At 38.9% G+C, this 17,932-nt stretch overlaps 1 protein-coding gene across 12 annotated transcripts in view; it reads right to left on the reverse strand.

The window, feature by feature from the left end:
• LOC139934689 (uncharacterized) overlaps window positions 1-17,932 on the reverse strand; it is a 59,170-nt gene that overhangs the window by 24,220 nt on the left and 17,018 nt on the right. For 2 of the 12 annotated variants that reach the window (XM_071929051.1, XM_071929141.1), the window contains 25 exons: window positions 17,664-17,834; window positions 17,122-17,313; window positions 15,232-15,381; window positions 14,461-14,607; window positions 13,457-13,597; window positions 12,711-12,851; window positions 11,792-11,935; window positions 11,512-11,652; window positions 10,681-10,824; window positions 9,552-9,692; window positions 9,262-9,405; window positions 8,772-8,912; window positions 6,966-7,109; window positions 6,680-6,820; window positions 6,130-6,273; window positions 5,046-5,186; window positions 4,348-4,491; window positions 4,067-4,207; window positions 3,365-3,508; window positions 3,097-3,237; window positions 2,388-2,531; window positions 2,113-2,253; window positions 1,388-1,531; window positions 1,112-1,252; window positions 92-235 (listed from right to left, as the gene is read on the reverse strand). In XM_071929051.1, coding sequence (XP_071785152.1) covers window positions 92-235; window positions 1,112-1,252; window positions 1,388-1,531; window positions 2,113-2,253; window positions 2,388-2,531; window positions 3,097-3,237; window positions 3,365-3,508; window positions 4,067-4,207; window positions 4,348-4,491; window positions 5,046-5,186; window positions 6,130-6,273; window positions 6,680-6,820; window positions 6,966-7,109; window positions 8,772-8,912; window positions 9,262-9,405; window positions 9,552-9,692; window positions 10,681-10,824; window positions 11,512-11,652; window positions 11,792-11,935; window positions 12,711-12,851; window positions 13,457-13,597; window positions 14,461-14,607; window positions 15,232-15,381; window positions 17,122-17,313; window positions 17,664-17,834 — 3,651 coding nt within the window. The remainder of the gene's footprint in view (window positions 1-91; window positions 236-1,111; window positions 1,253-1,387; window positions 1,532-2,112; window positions 2,254-2,387; window positions 2,532-3,096; window positions 3,238-3,364; window positions 3,509-4,066; window positions 4,208-4,347; window positions 4,492-5,045; window positions 5,187-6,129; window positions 6,274-6,679; window positions 6,821-6,965; window positions 7,110-8,771; window positions 8,913-9,261; window positions 9,406-9,551; window positions 9,693-10,680; window positions 10,825-11,511; window positions 11,653-11,791; window positions 11,936-12,710; window positions 12,852-13,456; window positions 13,598-14,460; window positions 14,608-15,231; window positions 15,382-17,121; window positions 17,314-17,663; window positions 17,835-17,932) is intronic. The other 10 variants (XM_071929068.1, XM_071929059.1, XM_071929099.1 and 7 more) reach the window with 10 other exon arrangements.

Below are 17,932 nucleotides of genomic sequence, written 5' to 3' on the forward strand. Positions count from 1 at the left end.
TAATCATAACAAACAAATATTTAAAATCATTGAAAAATTAACATTTTTTATTTCTGTAATTTTAGGTTGCCTAAATCTTGATTTGTCTTACTTGGCAAACTTGGTTCCCTGCAGGTATGTCCACATCCGTTGCTGCAGCATTTCTTGTTTCCCATACACTGGGTATCATTCCTGCATTCTTCAACACATATTCCTGCTGTGCCAGGTGGGACCATGGGGCACATTCCTTGTTTCACTGTGGAAATAAAAAGATAAAATTAAACTGTTATGAAGAGTAGTTAACATTGGGGATGTAGTGTATCTTGGCTGCAAGGGATACATCATTGAACTTTCACTGTAAACAAACAAAAGTTGTTAGTAAAACAGTTTCAAGACAATGGTTAGATGCCTACAGACGACATTTGGTGATGACTACAGCAAGCTAAGCAAAACCAGGGGTGAGAGTCATTACTAACGACAAAGTCTGAAACTTGGATACAAATTCAAAAGTATGTTGAAATGTTGGCATTTCTACCGCTTGGTAACCCTTGAGGTTATAGATTCCAATGAGCCTTTGGAAACAGTATCCAAAGCACCAGAAAAGTAAACAAATGAGCAGGATTTCTTTATTTGTGGAAAAAAATATTGTCTGACTTTCTTCACCAGGCCGACATAAAAAGGCTGAACAATCTCATCCCTGCAAAACGTTTAGACCAACTTAAGAACAGTGTAGTTAATTACGATCCTGTAAGCACAAGTAGTAGTCCCAGGAAATTTTCTTCCTTCCACCCAGATAATAGTTAAAAAGCAGGACAGTTTTTGTCCAGAACTGAGAAGTGTCCTGAACAATCCGATAAATCTACTCCGTGGTAGTACCACAACATGTAGAATATAGAAAGACAGTTCTCTGAAGAACAAACCTCACCTAGCAAGTAAATACACAACTGACGCAACCTAAATATATATTTATATTATACATGTTATACTTTAATTTATTAATTGTTAAGTTAACCTTTGTATAGCTATCAACAAAATATATATATAATTTTATTTTTTATTAGTTTAGGATTCCTTTTTTACTTGTGCCAGATAAATGTTTAAAAAATGAGCTCATGGGAGAGTTTTCTCTTACATGGCATTGGATCCCGGCAGGTATGTCCACATCCGTTGCTGCAGCATTTCTTGTTTCCCATACACTGGGTGTCATCCATGCATTCTTCAACACATATTCCTGCTGTGCCAGGTGGGACCATGGGGCACTTTCCTTGTTTTACTGTAAAAGAAAAGAAAAAAAAAGTTAAAATGTGACACCCAACATAATCATAACAAACAAATATTTAAAATCATTGAAAAATTTACATTTTTTATTTCTGTAATTTTAGGTTGTCTAAATCTTGATTTGTCTTACTTGGCAAACTTGGTTCCCTGCAGGTATGTCCACATCCGTTGCTGCAGCATTTCTTGATTCCTTCACATTGAGTGTCATTCATGCATTCTTCAACACATATCCCTGCTGTGCCAGGTGGGATTATGGGGCACATTCCTGGTTTCACTGTGGAAAAAAAAGGTAAAATTAAACTGTAACAAAAAGTAGTTAACATTTGGGCTGTAGTGTATCTTGGCTGTGAGGGTCTACAATATTGAACTCAATTTCAGATTCTCAGTCAACAGAGTGAAGGTTCAAATCCCGGTCATGTTGAAGTGTCTTGATCAAGTGGTTAAGAGCACAGAACCTAAACTCTGGTGTTTCTGATCAGCAGAGTGTGGGTGCAAGTCGTGGTTGTGATATTTGTGTCCTTAAGCAAGACACTTAACCAATGCGTCATCCTTCGAATGGGAAGTAACGCTGTTGCATACTCCTAAGGAGTTGAGGTGGTTTCATGAAATTGTTAAGGCCCAATGAACAGGACAAGTAATGGTGTAAAGCGTTGGATACGATGTTTAAAATGCATACTTTGCTTTTGTAACAGTGACATGTATTTACAAGTAGTTAAGTTAACCTGGCTAACAACAACAAAACTGTTTACTTTAATTTTTCATTTGACGAGTCCTTCTAGGATTCCTTTATTACTTAAGTGCCAGATATACAAATGTATGTTTATAAAATGAGCTCATGGGAAAGCATTCTCTTACATGGCATTGGATCCCGGCAGGTATGTCCACATCCGTTGCTGCAGCATTTCTTGTTTCCCATACACTGAGTGTCATTCCTGCATTCTTCAACACATATTCCTGCTGTGCCAGGTGGGACCATGGGGCACATTCCTGGTTTCACTGTAAGAAAGAAAGAAAAAAAGTTAAAATGTGACACCCAACATAATCATAACAAACAAATACTTAAAATTATTGAAAAATTTATATTATTTATTTCTGTAATTTTAGGTTGCCTAAATCTTGATTTGTCTTACTTGGCAAACTTGGTTCCCGGCAGGTATGTCCACATCCGTTGCTGCAGCATTTCTTGATTCCTTCACATTGAGTGTCATTCCTGCATTCTTCAACACATATCCCTGCTGTGCCAGGTGGGACCATGGGGCACATTCCTGGTTTCACTGCGGAAATAAAAAGATAGAATTAAACTGTAATGAAAACTAGTTAACATTGAGGCTGTAGTGTAATTTGGCTGCGAGGGTCTACAACATTGAACTCAATTTCTGATGCTCAGTCAACATAAATGGGGTTCAATTCCCGGTTATGTGGAAGTGCAGTGAATGAGCTGTTAAGAGCACTGATTGTAAACTCTGGTGTTTCTGATCAGCAGAGTGTGGGCTTGAGTCCCGGTCATGATATTTGTGTCCTTAAGCAAGACACTTAACCATTGCATCATCCTTCGGATGGGACATAAAGCAGTTGCATAATCCTAAGGAGTAGAGGTGGTTCATGATATTGTTAAGGCCCAATGAACAGGACAATTAATGGTGTAAAGCGTTGCATACAATGTTTAAAAGGTCTAAGTTGCTGTTAAGAATTATCTTTACAAGTAGTTAAGTTAAACTGGATATCAACAACAAAACTGTAGAATTAAATTTTTCATTTGTCGAGTCCATTAAGAATTCCTTTTTTACTTGTGCCAGATAAATGTATACAAATTGAGCTCATGGGAGAGTTTTCTCTTACATGGCATTGGATCACGACAAGTATGTCCACATCCGTTGCTGCAGCATTTCTTGATTCCTTCACATTGAGTGTCATTCATGCATTCTTCAACACATATCCCTGCTGTGCCAGGTGGAATTATGGGGCACATTCCTGGTTTAACTGTAAAAAAAAAAAAAAAAAAAAAAGACTTTTGTTTTCACATTGCATATGTTGCTTTTGCTAACCCTGATGACTACTTCAAATTAAAACACTTTTGCAAAGAAGCTTCTGTGAGATTTTGTCATACTTGGCAAACTTGGTTCCCGGCAGGTATGTCCACATCCGTTGCTGCAGCATTTCTTCATTCCTTCACATTGAGTGTCATCCATGCATTCTTCAACACATATCCCTGCTGTGCCAGGTGGAATTATGGGGCACATTCCAGGTTTCACTGTGGAAAAAAAAAGTTAACATTAAACTGCAATGAAAAGTAGTTAACATTGGGGCTGTAGTGATCTTGGCTGCGAGGGTCTACAGCATTGAACTCAATTTCATATTCTCAGTCAACAGAGTGAAGGTTCAAATCCCGGTTATGTGAAGTGTAGTGACCGAGCAGTTAAGAGCACAGAACTTAAACTCTGGTGTTTCTGATCAGCAGAGTGTGGGTTCAAGTCGTGGTTGTGATATTTGTGTCCTTAAGCAAGACACTTAACCATTGCGTCATCCTTCGAATGGGAAGTAAAGCTGTTGCATAAAGGAGTTGAGGTGGTTCATGAAATTGTAAAGGTCCAATGAACAGGACAAGTAATGGTGTAAAGCGTTGCATACAATGTTTAAAAGGTCTAAGTTGCTGTAAAGAATGAGCTTTACAAGTAGTAAAGTAAACCTGGCTATCAACAACAAAACTGTTAACTTTAATTTTTCATCTGCCGAGTCCTTTAAGATTTCCTCTTTTACTTGTGCCAGATAAATGTTTATAAAATGAGCTCTTGGGAGAGTTTTCTCTTACATGGCATTGGATCCCGGCAGGTATGTCCACATCCGTTGCTGCAGCATTTCTTGTTTCCCATACACTGGGTGTCATTCCTGCATTCTTCAACACATATTCCTGCTGTGCCAGGTTGGACCATGGGACACATTCCTGGTTTCACTGTAAAAGAAAAAATTAATTAAATTTTCATTCCAGGATGACTTTTGTTTGCACATTGCATATGTTGCTTTCACTAACCCTGATGACTACTTCAAATTAAAAGATTTTTGCAAAGAAGCTTTTGTGAGATTTTGTCTTACTTGGCAAACTTGGTTCCCGGCAGGTATGTCCACATCCGTTGCTGCAGCATTTCTTGATTCCTTCACACTGAGTGTCATTCATGCATTCTTCAACACATATTCCTGCTGTGCCAGGTGGGATCATGGGGCACATTCCTGGTTTCACTGTAAAAGAAAAAGTTAAAATTTAACTGTAATGAAGAATTGTACAATGTGTAACATTGTGGCTGTAGTGTATCTTGGCTGCGAGTGTCTACCGCATTGAACCTACTTTATGATGCTTAGTCAACATAATGGGGGTTCAAATCCCGGTTATGTGGAAGTGTAGTGACCGAGCAGTTAAGAGCACAGAATTTAAACTCTGGTGTTTCTGATCAGCAGAGTGTAGGTTCAAGTCGTGGTTGTGATATTTGTGTCCTTAAGCAAGACACTTGACCATTGCATCATCCTTCGAATGGGAAGTAACGCTGTTGCATACTACTAAGGAGTTGAGGTGGTTTCATGAAATTGTTAAGGCCCAATGAACAGGACAAGTAATGGTGTAATGCGTTGTCTACAATGTTTAAAAAGTATAGTTTGCTGTTATTACAGTTATTTACAAGTACCAAAGTTAACCTGGCTATATTATTTCTCATTTGCCGAGTCCATTTAGAACTCACTTCTTTTTACAAGCCAGATAAATGTTTATATAATGAGCTCATGTGAGAGTTTTCTCTTACATGGCGTTGGATCCCGGCAGGTATGTCCACATCCGTTGCTGCAGCATTTCTTGTTTCCCATACACTGAGTGTCATTCCTGCATTCTTCAACACATATCCCTGCTGTGCCAGGTGGGATTATGGGGCACATTCCTGGTTTCACTGTAACAAACAAAAGTTGTTGGTAAAACAATTTCAAAACCATGGTGAGATGTCTACAAACAACGTTTAGCATATCATTTAAATCATTTCATAATCACAAAATTGGAGATTTCACAATTAGGAGTACACAATGTAGCTCTTCTCAAATTTGTGGTTACTCACTTCAATTCAATTCAATTCAATTTATTATTCACATCACCTTAAAAACATGAAAAAAATGCTTTCCAGTGTGCATCATAAAAAACACAGCATTAAAAAATATAAATATAAATATGAACTACAGGTGTATAAATATAAATGGGACAAAACACACCGAGACAAAGATATTTACAACCATCCAAAAATTTAAAGGGGATATGACAAAAAACATAAAAATCACAAAAGAGGAGCATTACTTCTACATTAAACGAAAATTACATAATTGAGTTCGCGGACAAACAGTTGCTGGCAGTGTAAGCACTTTATGTAATCCACTTGTAGAAGTTTGATATAGATTGGCCATCTTGGTCCCGAGAAAATAGTGAAAAACCGATTCACATTTTTGAATGACATCGATGCAAAAGAAAAATGAATAAACACTCACTGAGCGATACACTTCAAACACGAAATAAGATTATTTATTTCTCAACAAATATGACATTTAAGACAATAATATTTCATGGGATGTTTTCTATTATCATCATCATTAGACCATGTAAGTTTTATGTTAATCTATGATCTTCAATACTTTTGTTCTAACCAATTCTGTAACGTTCTAACAACAAGTCCTGCTGGTGTTAAGTATAAGTGTCTCCAAACAAAACAATACCAATCTACAAATAAATTGCAGTAAACTCAAGAAGGACTCCTCTGTTTAATATTGCAAGTATTGCTGTTGCTGCCCTGATGACAACATCAAAATATAAGCCTTCTTGTGAAGAAGCTTTTGTGAGATTTGTCTTACTTGGCAAACTTGGTTCCCTGCAGGTATGTCCACATCCGTTGCTGCAGCATTTCTTGATTCCTTCACATTGAGTGTCATTCATGCATTCTTCAACACATATCCCTGCTGTGCCAGGTGGGATTATGGGGCACATTCCTGGTTTCACTGTGGAAATAAAAAGTTAAAATTAAACTGTAATGACAAAGAAATAAGATGGGACTGTAGTGTATCTTGGCTGCGAGGGTCTACAGCATTGAACTTGATTTCTGATGCTCAGTCAACATAATGGGGGTTCAAATCCCGCTCATGTGGAAGCGTAGTGACCGAGCAGTTAAGAGCACTGATTGTAAGCTCTGGTGTTTCTGATCAGCAGAGTGTGGGTTTGAGTCCCGGTCATTACATTTGTGTCCTTAAGCAAGACACTTAACCACTGCGTCATCCTGATGATGGGACACGTGGGTGGCCTGGTTGGCTTGTGCATAAAGCGCTCGTCTCTCATTTTAGGATTCCTTTTTTTACTAGTGCCAGATAAATGTTTACAAAATGAGCTCATGGGAGCGTTTTCTCTTACATGGCATTGGATCCCGGCAGGTATGTCCACATCCGTTGCTGCAGCATTTTTTATTTCCCATACACTGGGTGTCATCCATGCATTCTTCAACACATATTCCTATTGAGCCTGGTGGGACCATGGGGCACATTCCTGGTTTCACTGTAAAAGAAAAAAAATGTTTAAATTTTCATTCCAGGTAGACTTTTGTTTGCGCATTGCATATGTTGCTTTTGCTAACCCTGATGACTACTTCAAATTAAAACACTTTTGCGAAGATCAGAAGCTTTTGTGAGATTTGTCTTACTTGGCAAACTTGGTTCCCGGCAGGTATGTCCACATCCGTTGCTACAGCATTTCTTGTTTCCCATACACTGGGTGTCATTCCTGCATTCTTCAACACATATTCCTATTGAGCCTGGTGGGATTATGGGACACATTCCTGGTTTCACTGTGGAAAAAAAAGTTAAAGTTAAACTGTAATAATAATGGGCATTTATAATGCACTGGTATCCATCTAAAGATGCTCATGGCACAGTGACACAATAAACGGGAAAAGTTATGAAGTCCTTATTAGGTGAGTCTTGAGGGAAGTTTTTAACATGATCCGGCAAGTCGTTCCATAATGAAGGGGCAGCAGAAGTAAACGATCTTTCACCCCATGATGTTTTGGCAAGGGGTTTCCTTAAAAGATGTTTGTTTAGATCGCATAGACTGGCGGTTGGAAATATGGGGCTGGAGTCCTTCTGAGAGATATGGTGGTAAAGTGCCTTTTGATGAGCAATAGACATACACAAGGATCTTGAAGATGATTCTGTCCTTAATGGGTAGCCAATGTAGATCTTGTAAGATACGTGTGATGTGTACTCCAAGTGTTGGACCAGTTTACAATTCTAGCGGCAATATTTTGAAGGCGAGACAAGCAGTAAATTTGATTATCAGGCAGACCATACAGGAGAGAGTTTCCCATGTCAAGTCGGAAGGTCACAAAGGCATGAACGTGTTGCTCTGTAGCATCTTGAGTTGGGTACTTTCTGATGAGACCAAGGTTGCGTAGGTGGAATGAGGAGCTCTTGGCAACAGACGATAAGTGGTCCTTAAAGGACATGTTGTTGTCGAATGTGGTGCCTAAATTACGAACTCTGATGGCAAATTTGACTTGAGAGTCGCCAATGCCAAGATGAGGAATATGGACTTTATGGCGTTGCAGTTTTGATCCGAGAATGATAAACTCAGACTTCTTATCAGTTAGTCTTAAGAAGTTGCTGGACATCCAGTCACGGACCTCGTCGATACAGGATTCAACACGATGTAATGCAGACTCTGCTTCAGTTTGGGTGGGCTTAAAGGATATGTAGATCTGTGTGTCGTCAGCGTAAAGATGGTAGTGAAGATTATGATTGCGTATGATTTGTCCGAGAGGGCGTGTATAGATGGAGAACAGCACAGGTCCAAGAACAGAACCTTGTGGGACACCAGACAGCAGAGTTGATGGTGTAGAATACATGCTGTTGATAAGTACACGCTGAGATCTATCTGTGATGTAAGACTTGAACCAATCAAGGACTATTCCGTCAAAACCCAGAGATTTAAGTCGATGAAGTAATGAAAAGTAGTTAACATTGGGGCTGTAGTGTATCTTGGCTGCGAGTGTCTACAGCATTGAACTCAATTTTTGATGCTCTCAGTCAACATATTGGGGGTTCAAATCCCGGTTAGGTGGAAGTGTCGCGACCAAGCGGATAAGAGCACAGAATTTAGACTCTGGTGTTTCTGATTAGCAGAGTGTGGGTTCGAGTCTCAGTCAACACATTCAATCATTGCATCATCCTTTGAATGGGACGTAAAGCTGTTGCATACTCCTAAGGAGTTGAGGTGGTTTCATGAAATTGTTAAGGCCCAATGAACAGGACAAGTAATGGTGTAAGGCGGTGGATGTTTAAAATGCATAGTTTGCTGTTATTTCTGTTATTTACAAGTAGTTAAGTTAACCTGGCTATCAACAACAAAACTGTTTACTTTAATTTTTCATTTGCTGAGTCATTTTAGGATATTTTTTACTCGTGCCAGATAAATGTTTATAAAATGAGCTCATGGGAGAGTTTTCTCTTACATGGCATTGGATCCCGGCAGGTATGTCCACATCCGTTGCTGCAGCATTTCTTGTTTCCCATACACTGGAAGTCATTCCTGCATTCTTCAACACATATTCCTATTGAGCCTGGTGGGACCATGGGGCACATTCCTGGTTTCACTGTAACAAACAATAGTTGTTGGTAAAACAATTTCAAAACCATGGCGAGATGTCTACAAACAGCGTTTTGCATGTCATTAATCACTTAATAACCTCAAAAAATTAATGATTTTACAACTAGGAGTGTCCCTTCTTAAATTTGTGGATACTCACTTCTACATTATTTATAAGCCCTGCGGGTGATAAGTATAAATGTCTCAAAACAAAACAATACCAATCTTCAAATAAATTGCAGTAAACTCAAGAAGGACTCCTCTGTTTAATATTGCAAGTATTGCTGTTGCTACCCCGATGACAACATCAAAATATAAGCCTTCTTGAGAAGAAGCTTTTGTGAGATTTGTCTTACTTGGCAAACTTGGTTCCCGGCAGGTATGTCCACATCCGTTGCTGCAGCATTTCTTCATTCCTTCACATTGAGTGTCATTCCTGCATTCTTCAACACATATCCCTGCTGTGCCAGGTGGGATTATGGGGCACATTCCTGGTTTCACTATGGAAATAAAAAGTTTGAATTATACTGTAATGAAAAGTAGTTAACATTGTGCGTGAAGCGCTCGTCTCTCAATTTAGCATTCCTTTTTTACTAGTGCCAGATAAATGATTACAAAATGTGCTAATGAGAGAGTTTTCTCTTACATGGCACTGGATCCCGGCAGGTATGTCCACATCCGTTGCTGCAGCATTTCTTGTTTCCCATACACTGGGTGTCATTCCTGCATTCTTCAACACATATCCCTGCTGTGCCAGGTGGGACCATGGGGCACATTCCTTGTTTCACTGTGGAAATAAAAAGTTAACATTAAACTGTAATGAAGAGTAGTTAACATTGGGGCTGTAGTGTATCTTGGCTGCGAGGGTCTACAGCATCAAACTCAATTTCTGATGCTTAGTCAACATAATGGGGGTTCAAATCCCGGTTATGTGGAAGTGTAGTGACTGAGCTGTTGAGAGCACAGAATTTAAACTCTTGTGTTTCTAATCAGCAGAGTGTGGGTTTGAGTCCCGGTCATGACATTTGTGTCCTTAAGCAAAAGACACTTAACCGTTGCATCATCCTGCGGATGAGACATGTGGGAGGCATGGTTGGCTTGTGCATAAAGCGCTCGCCTCTCACCAAGGTGACCCCGGATCGATTCCCGGCCAGGGCCATATGTAAGTTGAGTTGTGCATTGGATCTCTGCTGTGCCACTAGGGTTTTCCAGACCATCAGGTTTTCCTCACACGGGAAAAATCAAACACTTTCGATCTTGGCTGTGCTCTGTGGTCATAATGGGTTGTTGATGTGACTGGCAGCCAAAGGCGCCCTTGCTTCTTGAACACGATGTAGCCGTGTCCTTTGCAATTCAGCTCTTAGCTGCGAGTAAGGATGACTAGCCCCCCAAAATATTATTTTCTCACAATGTTTTATACTATCAACCTCTCCCCTTACTAGTTACCATATACGATTTTTATACTAAAATTATTTTGAGTAATTACCAATAGTGTCCACTGCCTTAAATCACTTCATACTAACATAATTGGAGATTTCACAACTAGAAGTAGCTCTTTTTAAATATGTTGTTACTCACTTCTACATTAATTATAAGCCCTGCGGGTGTTAAGAATAAATGTCTCAAAACAAAACAATACCAATCTACAAATAAATTGCAGTAAACTCAAGAAGGACTCCTCTTTTTAATATTGCAAGTAATGCTGTTGCTAACCCTGATGACAACATCAAAATATAAGCCTTCTTGAGAAGAAGCTTTTGTGAGATTTGTCTTACTTGGCAAACTTGGTTCCCGGCAGGTATGTCCACATCCGTTGCTGCAGCATTTCTTGTTTCCCATACACTGGGTGTCATTTCTGCATTCTTCAACACATATTCCTATTGAGCCTGGTGGGACCATGGGACACATTCCTGGTTTCACTGTAACAAACAATAGTTGTTGGTAAACCAATTTCAAAACCATGGTGAGATGTAATTTTGATTTAAAATTCAATTGGTATTTTGATGGGGGTCGAGAAGCTTTCATTTGAGCCATTGCTCGAAAAAGTCTGCCAATTATTAGTAGCAGTGAAATAAAGTGCCGACAATATATCACTTGACCAATTCTTATGTGTTTTATAAGAAACATTTTAAATTTTTGTCATGGTTCCTGACCAAAAGTAAAAGTTAAAAATTTTTTTGTTAGAGCGGGTGATACTCTTTAAAGTACCATTCACTCAAACAAATCTATTTGTTAATGTTTGGGGCAAAAAATCTGACATAGCATCTTTAATAATCACAAAATTGAAGATTTCACAATTAGGAGTAGCTCTTCTTAAATTTCTGGTTACTCACTTCGACATTATTTATAAGCCCTGCTGGTGTTTGGTTTAAGTGTCTCCAAACAAAACAATACCAATCTACAATAAATTGCAGTAAACTCAAGAAGGACTCCTCTGTTTAATATTGCAAGTATTGCTGTTGCTACCCCGATGACAACATCAAAATATAAGCCTTCTTGTGAAGAAGCTTTTCAGAGATTTGTCTTACTTGGCAAACTTGATTCTTTTTTTTACTTCTGCCAGATAAATGTTTATAAAATGAGCTCATGGGAGAGTTTTCTCTTACATGGCATTGGATCCCGGCAGGTATGTCCACATCCGTTGCTGCAGCATTTCTTGTTTCCCATACACTGGGTGTCATTCCTGCATTCTTCAACACATATCCCTGCTGAGCCTGGAGGGACCATGGGACACATTCCTGGTTTCACTGTAAAAGAAAAAAAGGTTAAAATTCTCATTCCAGGAAGACTTTTGTTTGCACATTGCATATGTTGCTTTTGCTAACCCTGATGACTACTTCAAATTAAAACACTTTTGCAAAGAAGCTTTTGTGAGATTTGTCTTACTTGGCAAACTTGGTTCCCGGCAGGTATGTCCACATCCGTTGCTGCAGCATTTCTTGATTCCTTCACATTGAGTGTCATTCCTGCATTCTTCAACACATATCCCTGCTGTGCCAGGTGGGACCATGGGGCACATTCCTGGTTTCACTGTAACAAACAAAAGTTGTTTTTAAAACAATTTCAAAACCATTGTGAGATGTCTACAGACATTTGTCATATCATTAAAGACACTGGACACTATTGGTAATTGTCTAAGACCAGTCTTCTCACTTAGTGTTTCTCAACATATGCTTAACAAAACAAGCGTGTGAAAATTTGGGCTCGATTGGGCGTCGGAGTTGCGAGATAACTATGAAAGAAAAAAACACTGTTGTCACACAAGGCTGTGTGCTTCCAGATGCTTAATTTTGAAACCTCAAATTCTTAATCTGAGGTTGCGAAATCAAATTCGTGGAAAATTACTCCTTTCTTGAAAACTATGTCACTTCAGAGAGAGTCGTTTCCCACAATGCTTTATACTATCAACCTCTCCCCATTACTCGTTACCTTGTATGGTTTTATTTTTATAAATATTTTGAGTAATTACCAATAGTATCCACTGCCTTTAATCGCTTCATATTAACATAATTGGAGATTTCACAACTACATGTAGGAAGAGCTTTTCTTAAATATGTTGTTACTCACTTCTACATTAATTATAAGCCCTGCGGGTGTTAAGAATAAATGTCTCAAAACAAAACAATACCAATCTACAAACAAATTGCAGTAAACTCAAGAAGGACTCCTCTGTTTAATATTGCAAGTATTGCTGTTGCTAACCCTGATGACAACATCAAAATATAAGCCTTCTTGTGAAGAAGCTTTTTTTACTTCTGCCAGATAAATGTTTATAAAATGAGCTCATGGGAAAGCATTCTCTTACATGGCATTGGATCCCTGCAGGTATGTCCACATCCGTTGCTGCAGCATTTCTTGATACCTTCACATTGAGTGTCATTCCTGCATTCTTCAACACATATCCCTGCTGTGCCAGGTGGAATTATGGGGCACATTCCTTGTTTCACTGTGGAAATAAAAAGTTAACATTAAACTGTAATGAAAAGTAGTTAACATTGGTGCTGTAGTGTATCTTGGCTGTGAGGGTCTACAGCATCGAACTCAATTTCTGATGCTTAGTCAACATAATGGGGGTTTCAAATCCCGGTTATGTGGAAGTGTAGTGACTGAGCTGTTGAGAGCACAGAATTTAAACTCTTGTGTTTCTAATCAGCAGAGTGTGGGTTTGAGTCCCGGTCATGACATTTGTGTCCTTAAGCAAAAGACACTTAACCATTGGGTCATCCTGCGGATGGGACATGTGGGAGGCATGGTTGGCTTGTGCATAAAGCGCTCACCTCTCACCCAGGTGACCCCGTATCGATTCCCGGTCGGGGCCATATGTGAGTTGAGTTGTGCATTGGATCTCTGCTGTGCCACTAGGGTTTTCCAGACCATCAGGTTTTCCTGGGAAAAATCAAACACTTTCGAACTTGGCTGTGCTCCGTGGTCATAATGGGTTGACATGGCTGGCAGCCAAATGCGCCCTTGCATGCCTGCAAACTTGATTCTTTTTTTACTTGTGTCAAATAAATGTTTATAAAATGGGCTCATGGGAGAGTTTTCTCTTACATGGAATTGGATCCCGGCAGGTATGTCCACATCCGTTGCTGCAGCATTTCTTGATTCCTTCACATTGAGTGTCATTCCTGCATTCTTCAACACATATCCCTCCTGTGCCAGGTGGGATCATGGGGCACATTCCTGGTTTCACTGTAAAAGAAGAAAAACAACATTTTATCAGATTTACACTCTTTTGGCACATTCCAAATATTGCTGTTGGTAACCCTGATAAAACACCAAGTTAAAATACATCTTGTGAAGAAGGTTTTGTTATATGCATTCTTCAACGCATATCCCTCCTGTGCCAGGTGGAATCATGGGGCACACTCCAGGCTTCACTTAAATTAAATAACGCATCAATTTAGCATTACTGTACACAATTCTTTCAAAATTATAAAAATAAAAAGTCTTGCTGTATGTACACTCACTTTAGCCAACTGACTTCAGAAACTAGAGGGAGCTCCCAAGTTTATTCAAGGCATTAAGAAGCATCCATCTCTAACCGTATTAAAAAACACCAACAGGTAAACAAACCATCCTACACTGTATGTCGGGTGTTAAAGGCAGTGGACAATATCGGTAATTGTCAAAGACTAGCCTTCACAGTTGGTGTATCTCAACATGTGCATAAAATAACAAACCTGTGAAAATTTGAGCTCAATCGGTCATCGAAACAACACCCCTGTCACACGAAGTTGTATGCGTTTAGATGGTTGATTTCGAGACTTCAAGTTCTAAATCTGAGGTCTCAAAATCAAATTCGTGGAAAATTACTTCTTACTCGAAAACTTTGGCACTTTGGAGGAAGCTGTTTCTCACAATGTTTCATACCATCAACCTCTCCCATTACTCGTCACCAAGAAAGGTTTTATGCTAATAATTGTTTTGAGTAATTACCAATAATGACCACTGCCTTTAAGTTAAACTTTCAGGTCAATAATTTTTTCAAAGCCTGATAACACATACAAATAAAAGACATTTTGTGAAGAAGCTTTTGAAGGGATATGTCTTACTTAATGGCAAACTTGGTTCCCGGCAGGTATGTCCACATCCGTTGCTGCAGCATTTCTTGTTTCCCATACACTGGAAGTCATTCCTGCATTCTTCAACACATATTCCTATTGAGCCTGGTGGGACCATGGGACACATTCCTGGTTTCACTATGGGAGAAAGCAATCCTTTTTTTTCAAACAGTAACAGACAACAAAATATTTGCAATAACAAGTCATGAGGGAACTACGCAAATCTATACAAACTACCCATGGAGGTGGACATACAAGAAATTATCTTCACCTGTAAACAATCACTAAACCCAGTCAAAGAAGCACATCTTGAACACCCCCCCCCCCTCTTTTAACTGAGCTTAAAGGCACTGTACACGTTTGGTAATTACTCAAAATATGTATTAGCACAAAACCTTACTTGGTAACGAGCAACGGAGAGCTGTCAATAGTTTAATACATTGTGAGAAACGGCTCCTTCTGAAGTAACAAGAGTTTTTAAGAAAGGTGTAATTTCTCACTAAAATAATAAAAGACTTCTAGCCAGAAGCCTTTTCTTCCTATCTAAAAGCACACTATTTTGTACAACAAGGGTGTTTTTTCTTTCATCATTTCCTTGCAACTTCAATGACCATTTGAGTCCAAATTTTCCCGGGCTTTTTACTTTATGCATAGTTGGGATACACCAAGTGAGATTACTGGTCTTTAACAATTACCAAAAACGTGTTCAGTGCCTTTAAACTAATGAACTGACTTTGACATTAAATCCTGCAGTTTACATACCATTCATCACCATGTACGGGTCTCGACAAACGTGTCCACATCCGTTGCTACAGCATTTCTTGTATCCATCACATTCCATGTCATCGTTACATTCTTCAAAACATATTCCAAGCTCTCCAGGTGTGACCATTGGACACCTACCTGTCTTCTCTGAGGGTGAGAAAGGCAGAAGGAAAAAAGTGTTTTAAAATTCAAAAAGAGGAACCCTTGTCCATCAACAATACAACTATGGAAAATGTGCAATTAAAACTTCCTCTATTAAAGCCATTATACACTTTCGGTAAACAGTATTGTCCAAGTCCGACACTTCGTGTATATATAAAATAACAAACCTGTGAAAATTTAGGCTCAATTGGCCATCGGAGTCGGGAGAAAATAACAGGAAAACCCACTCTTGTTTCCGCACGTTTCGCAGGTCATGACGTGTGTTTAAAATAAATCCGTAATTCTCGACATCGAATATTGATAATTGTTTTAAAGGAACACGTTGCCTTGGATCGGTCGAGTTGGTCTTTGAAAAGCGTTTTTGACCGTTTATTATAAAATGCATATGGTTAGAAAGATGATGTAAAAGTAGAATACAATGATCTACACAAATATGCCTCGAAATTGCGTGGTTTTCTTTTTACCTCGTCCAATAACACGGTCGGCCATTTATGGGGGTCAAAATTTTGACCCCCATAAATGGCCGACCGTGATAGTTCGCGACGTAAAAAGAAAACCGTGCAATTTTGAGAGATACTTGTGTGGATCATTATATACTACTTTTAAAACATATTTCTAACCATATATATTTCATAACAAACGGTTTCAAACGCTTTTTATAGACCAACTCGTCCGATCCAAGGCAACGTGTTCCTTTAATGTTTTCTCAAAAAGTAAAGCATTTCATGGAATAATAATATTTCAAGAGAAGTCTTTCACCATTACCTTCTGTAAACCCTGTAAGTTATTTGTAAATCTGTGAACTTTTTGGGTTTTTATTTTTCCGAAAGTGTATAATGGCTTTAAAGTATCAAACCATACTCAATCAGAAGTTAAACAAACAGTAGACACAATAACAAATGTAAATATCTATTCCAACCTACCAAGCTACAAAGACACTGAGGAGCAGATAACAATTGCATGTTTATTGCGTCTCAAGACAAGAAAGATAATTATTGATGGAAATCTATGTGGCTTAAACTTGTACAAAAAATTCAAATAAAATCACTTTTTGAGTGCACTGTTTAGAACATTAAAATCTTGCCAGTGGTTTTTTCCCGGAGGCAAAACTCCTCCCTATGTACACATGGTTGCACTCCCAAGTTTACCAGTAGTTATTTCCTATTCCAATAAAATATAAAAGACACTGGACACTTTGGTAATTGTGAAAGACCAGCCTTCCCACTTGGTGTATCTCAACATATGCATAAAATAACAAACCTGTGAAAATTTGAGCTCAATTGATCGTCAAAGTTGCGAGATAATAATGAAAGGACCACACTCTTGTCACACAAAGTTGTGTGCTTTTTAATGCATGATTTCGAGACCTAAAATCTAATTCCGATGTTTTGAAATCAAATTCGTGGAAAATTACTTCTTTCTCCAAAACTACGTCACTTCAGAGGGAGTTTTATACTATAAACAGCTCCGCATTACTCGTTACCAAGTCAGGTTTTATGCTAAATAATTATTTTGAGAAATACCAACAGTGTCCACTACTGCCTTGAATACAACTGGATTGAAAATTTAGTCATGTCCTATTGACTTTGACAGTATTTCAGACTCCATTACTTCTCTTGTGGATGGTTTTGGTAAAAGGTTAGTGAACCTTTCAGATTGAAACTAATCCCTTTTGTTTTTCTTTACTTTTGTTAATCTTGAATTTTTAGGTTGCTCACACTGTACCTTTTTTACACTTGACAAGACGAGCTCTGATGTCAAAGAATTCCACCGGGCAGTCCAGGGGTTTGTTGGGGTCCATACAGGGTGAAGGGAGACACTTGGCCCCTGGGTTGGCTGGACACACAGCTCCCTCGCAAGGATCCATTCCCATTCCCATAAAAGTATCCACAATTAAACCACGCGGACATGAGACGGCTGTAAAAGAATGACAAACTCAAACTGTTATCAAATCTTAAAGTTCTATTGTCAGTCACCAGAAGATTGTGAACAAGATTGTCCAGAGCCACATTTTATGGCTCTGCTTACCGCCAAATTCTGCGCTTGGGATCACCGTTTTTCACATACATGTCAGGGCAAGTGCTGAATTTCTGCGCTAGCTGGGTATGCCAGGAATACCTAGTAAAACACTTTATGTTCAGATGATATACCTTCAAACTTTTCAATTTTGTTTTGTTTTCTCTGCAAAATGTAAAACTTTACTTTAAACAACTTAACTTGACAAATTCGTTTCAGAAAGTGGATTTGTTTAAAGTTGCTGAAAATACCTTCACCACTCTGGCAGTCAACATGGTCTCCCTCAGCATTCACAAACAGGGCATGGCAATTCCCGCAGTAAACTGGAACGCAGCGAGCTGTAGGGTTAGCTGGACACTCCGCCATATCACACGGGTTTACAAGACATGCAACATTTGGCATATCAGCAGGGCATTGCAGCACTGGTGAAAAAAAAAAAAAAATTAACTTAAACTGAAGGCAACTGAACACCTTTGGAAACTGTCAAAGACCAGTGTTCTCACCAGTATATCTCAACAAA

This window comes from Asterias amurensis, chromosome 1, assembly GCF_032118995.1.
Source record: "Asterias amurensis chromosome 1, ASM3211899v1".
NCBI lineage: Eukaryota > Metazoa > Echinodermata > Asteroidea > Forcipulatida > Asteriidae > Asterias > Asterias amurensis.